The following is a 4,586-nucleotide window of genomic DNA, read 5'->3' as shown; positions in this document are numbered from 1 at the left end:
TTAGACCGTGTTGCTGTGAGTGAACCCCTTGTCCCATGGCAACACCGCTGTTGAATTCCGTTCACGCCGCAGGTCCTGCGCATCCAGCAGGATATAAGAGCTCACCCGCAGTGGAAAAAATTCTCCCAGTATGCTGCTTACGTCCGTAAGATCAGCTTATATCCGTTCCAACTGTTTGCGCGGTTAGCGATATGGCAAGACCTTGTGACCTTGATGGACGGTGCACCGGCATTACCTCGACTCACCTCGGTCTTCTTGATCGGCCGATTTGCTCGCACACACAGCAGCGCACCCTCTTCCCTCAACCTAGGATGTCTCGCTCTCATCCACTCATCCGTGCGAGAGGTCAGGCTGCAACTATCTCCATGGGCTCAAGATCAAGACGCACTGCAACGCCTGATGTCTCGGATTTTCACATCAGCTCCGGACTTGGAATCCTTGAGAAGCGTGTATTCTCTGGAGAGTCTTGGACATCCCGGATTTTTGACCCACTTTCCACATGTTCACCACGTGACGATTGATGTCGAACTCCACTCCGGCGACCTGCATCAGCAAAACTGTAAAATTCCTGTTGTATATAACCTACCCACACCTGCTCGGGCAATCATAGGAATACCGTGCAACATTTGGGGAATGTTGGGCGCACCTTGTCTGGTTTCCATCCTAGCGCAATAAACCTGACTAGGTTGGAAGACCAGGCAATGTCCGAAAATACCAGGCAATACTGGCAAGATCTTGTCGGTATTGCCTGGTATTGTGAGCGTTGCACCTGCTTGCAATGTCGGCAATCGAGTGCCGTATCCTTTCATATTGCCCGGGATTGCGGGCGTTGCGCAAGGGGGCATCCTTGAGAATGCCGGGCAGCACAGGGGGACAACTTGTACATATTGCCAAATATCTGGCACATTGCCTCGGATTTTTTGGTGTTGGGCTATAGGGCTCGACACTCGGAGGATACACAGGCGAAAGATATATTGTAGAAGCAGACACATATTGACAAACAAGGCATACAAGACAACCGCACAAGGGAATGGGCACTGCGATGCATGTCATGGCACATTGGCACAGGCATAGCCGTAGACGAGGCCAGAGACACGGCGGGCACAAAGACAAAGGGAGAAACAGCAGACGTCAGCGACACGCTCCCGACACGATTATACCACACAACACTCACGATCTTGACCGTCTTCCTGCGCTTCTTCGTGCCTGCTTCTGGCAGGCTCACGAACGTCTGCCCGCCCTCGGACAGCTTCCGCTTCAGCTTCCCGTTGTCCTCCCTGTCCTCCAGCGTGATGAGCTGGTCTCACGAGCCTGACCCGTCTTCTATCTTCACCTGACCATGATCGTTTCCGTTCGTTGATGCTGCGGTAGATGAGGGACCAGAGACGGTTGTGGATATAGAGTGTGGGGGAGGGTCGCGATAGAGAGTGTGGCAGAAATAGATGCAGAGGGGGCAAAGATGTTGATATTATTAGACTTGGCTGCTTGTTTGATGATCTGCAGAAGGATGTGTGAGTACCAATGGCAAGACACGATGAAGATAGCCCGAGAAAGGGTAATCACCTTCTCCGAGAGCGCCTTCCCGTCCCAACTGTACAGTCACACTTTTTGGTCCAGGTTCGGATATGCCATCTCTCAGCGAGGAAGACAGAAGAGCAGGAGGGGACGCACCTCTCCGCCAACGGCGACGAGCAAGCCGGACGCAGCGATCGCGCTTGGGGAGTATTTGAGAGGGAGGTCAAACACCTTCTGGTTTGACGGCACAGCTTCAACGCTCTCCACTTCCACAACGAACACCGTCGAGTTGCCGTTGACCGCGACGCCCGCCTTGAGCTGGGCGGCGGTCGAGAACGATGAAGGCCTGCCTTGCCAAAACTGTTGAGTTCATCCGTGATCCTCTCGTCCGCACAGTAGAGTGATGGGTCAGGACTTATGTGTAGGCCTGGCCGTCAACTGTGCGCAGACGGTCGTCAAAGCCGACGGAGTGCACCATACCCGAGGGGAATGCGCTGAGGCCAGCAACAAGGCTCATGTGCGCGTCTCCGCAGACATACTTGTACTCGTTCGTGAACGAGAGCATGCACCCATCAGCAGTGCCGACGATGGTCGTCGCATCGGACAAGGGCGCTTTGATCGCGGATGTGATCGCCTTTGGTCAGAGCAGAAAGGGTAAAGGTCAGACGGGGAGCGCAACAAGGGGTGTCTTCGGCATCACACCATGCTCACCCAGCGAAGTTTTGGCCGCCTATGTGGCAGGCCTCGTTGAGCAATTAAACAGTCGTAATAGTGAAAATGACATGTCTCCCCAGATGATAAAGATGGAGGATGAGAACGACAAGACGCTTACGCGGGCGAGGATAGGCGAGACCACCCAAACCAATGCAGTAATGCATCGCACCACAGACATAGTCTAGGCAGCTGAGCTCTGATGCTCTGTTCTCGCGTGATGCCTGGTGGAACACACCCCAGGCACGTGTATATGCGCACCATATGGCACATACAGGACTTGCAGGGAGCTACTAATGTTCTCGCGGAGGATAGGACAACAGAGGACGAAGGGGAACATACTTGTTCACTAAGGTTACCTGTCCACTTGACACATAGAAGCGCATCTGCTTTATTTGGGCAGAGAATGTTTGCTCGTCTTGCGCGAGCTCCGAGTCGTCGATGACTGGGTAGCTCGTGTCGTAATATTCGGAAGCATGGTCCCGCCACCGAGGCATTACAATGTCACAGAGACCCGTGTACTGTGAGCGGTTATGAGTCAGAGTGCCCCTGGCAAGGGAACACTAAGACTGCATGGAGAAAATGTGAGTAAAGGGGTGCATATATGCCCCCGGAATCCGTACGTACAGAGCCTAGTTGCCGCGGCGAGCACAGGCGGTGGTGGAGCATTGTAGCGGAACTCATAAAATGACTATCTTTGTCTTGCCCACTGGTTCTTGAGACATTGACCTTCATAAGAGAGAGGGGATGGTAGTGTGGCGAAGGGAAGATGGGCTTGACGTTTTTGCACGAGGACACTCCTTATGAGTAGCCTGAAGGTGAAGAGCTTGTGACGCATATAGGTGTCTCCACGTTGCCGCGCTAAACATGTACTCGCGCTCCATGAATCCTCGTCCTCGCCCTCACCTCCTCATTTCTCGTTGCCCCCACTCGCTACACACTCCCGTCGACAGACTCCGTACGCTCACCGGGCCTCCTCATGGGAACTCCCATATCCTTCCCTGCTCACTTTCCTAACACTTCTCATCCACCATGTACGAGCTGCTCGTCCTACCCAGTGCGATCGAGTTCCGAAGGACCTTGCCCACAAGTTTCCATCCCGGGTATGGACCAGCACTGGCTGGGAGCAACATGAGCCTCTGTCCGTTCCCGTAGATGTGAGTAACACAAAGCCCGCCCGACCTCGGACGAGGGCCACACACTCCATCAACCTCCCCTCTTTCCACTGTGGCTTCCCCCACTGATGTGCTGACTTCATTCAGCGTGAACCCGATGTACTACGTTGGCTTCTCCACCGCGACAAATGTCGCCTCTGTCATTCTCTTCCAAGGCTTCAACACGGACGATCCCGCCAACTCCATCTCCCTCCTCGCCGGCTTCATCGCCACCTTCTGAGGCGTTCACCTTCTTGAGATTTCCCACAAGCGCGACCCCAACGCTCTCCCTGGAGGCCACCACCCACACTCTGTCCTTGAGTCTGGCTTAATGAACCCACGACCAAGCATACACGGACGAATGTCGATCGACGGGTGGAACAGCACGGCAGGGACACCTATTGGGAGCACAATGCCCATCCCGTGGAACACCCTGGTGAACGGGCACCGAGGGCATGGCAGGCTGTTGAACTTGGACTTATCCGGTCCGGACTACACGAGGCTATGCGTCTCCTAGCGCTTAGCTGTAGTCGCTTATGTAGTATGTTACCATATTTGGGACTCTCTGCTCGTGTACTATAGCTATGCTTCCAGACTCTTCTGGTACTGTCTAGAACAATCCGTACTACTCCAGAACGGTCTAGACAGGCCTATGCCTTACTCATCTCTTGCTCATCCTATGGTGCGATACGTCGCAATTCTTTCACCATTGTATTATTCATCGCACTATGGTACATGTGACTAACCACTCTTCGATTAGTCATGGACACTTCTCTGTAGTATATAAGGACTTCAGATTGCGTCCTCCCTCTTCAGTCTTTCCTTACTGACTGAAGAGTGAGTACTTCGTTATATCTACCTCTAACTTGTAGTTACTTACTTGATCCTTTGTAGTCTTGCTTCGACTCTAGGTACAGTTGGTTACTGCAATAAAGTCTTTCCTTACTGACTGAAGATCTTGCTTCGACTCTAGTCGGATCTAATCCTTGTCTTCACAGCCCCGAGTTTATCAGGTTATGAGCCCTGCGCTCTGACCGAAGTTTCGTGTTGACGTTTATCCCTGCGCGCACCCATCATCCCTCTCTGTCGACACTCGGTTCTGCTCGTGCATCCCCTCCACTTTCCTAAACTCTTGACTGTGCCCGCCGACACTGCTGCCACGGTGACTTTGCACAGTTGTGCCCGTGAGCGCTTGTAGTCTAGTAC

The 4,586-nt window shown here is 53.2% G+C and overlaps 2 protein-coding genes across 2 annotated transcripts; one reads left to right on the top strand and one right to left on the bottom strand.

Annotated features, from left to right (window-relative positions):
- On the bottom strand, positions 1 to 2,723 carry DICSQDRAFT_170098 (uncharacterized protein; the record flags this gene model as incomplete). Its single annotated transcript, XM_007365718.1, has 7 exons — positions 1 to 75; positions 1,175 to 1,282; positions 1,339 to 1,497; positions 1,672 to 1,861; positions 2,055 to 2,149; positions 2,227 to 2,245; positions 2,569 to 2,723. The coding sequence occupies 7 exons, from the start codon at positions 2,721 to 2,723 to the stop codon at positions 1 to 3; spliced, it is 801 nt and encodes a 266-aa protein (XP_007365780.1).
- Positions 2,724 to 3,221: 498 nt separating this feature from the next.
- DICSQDRAFT_60518 (uncharacterized protein) lies at positions 3,222 to 3,470 on the top strand (the record flags this gene model as incomplete). Its single annotated transcript, XM_007365717.1, has 1 exon — positions 3,222 to 3,470. A coding segment is annotated over one exon (249 nt), but the record flags the coding sequence as incomplete, so codon positions are not given.
- Positions 3,471 to 4,586: the final 1,116 nt, after the last annotated feature.

Source organism: Dichomitus squalens, assembly GCF_000275845.1.
Source record: "Dichomitus squalens LYAD-421 SS1 unplaced genomic scaffold DICSQscaffold_14, whole genome shotgun sequence".
NCBI classification, from domain to species: domain Eukaryota; kingdom Fungi; phylum Basidiomycota; class Agaricomycetes; order Polyporales; family Polyporaceae; genus Dichomitus; species Dichomitus squalens.
This window is presented reverse-complemented; position numbering and strand designations above follow the sequence as displayed.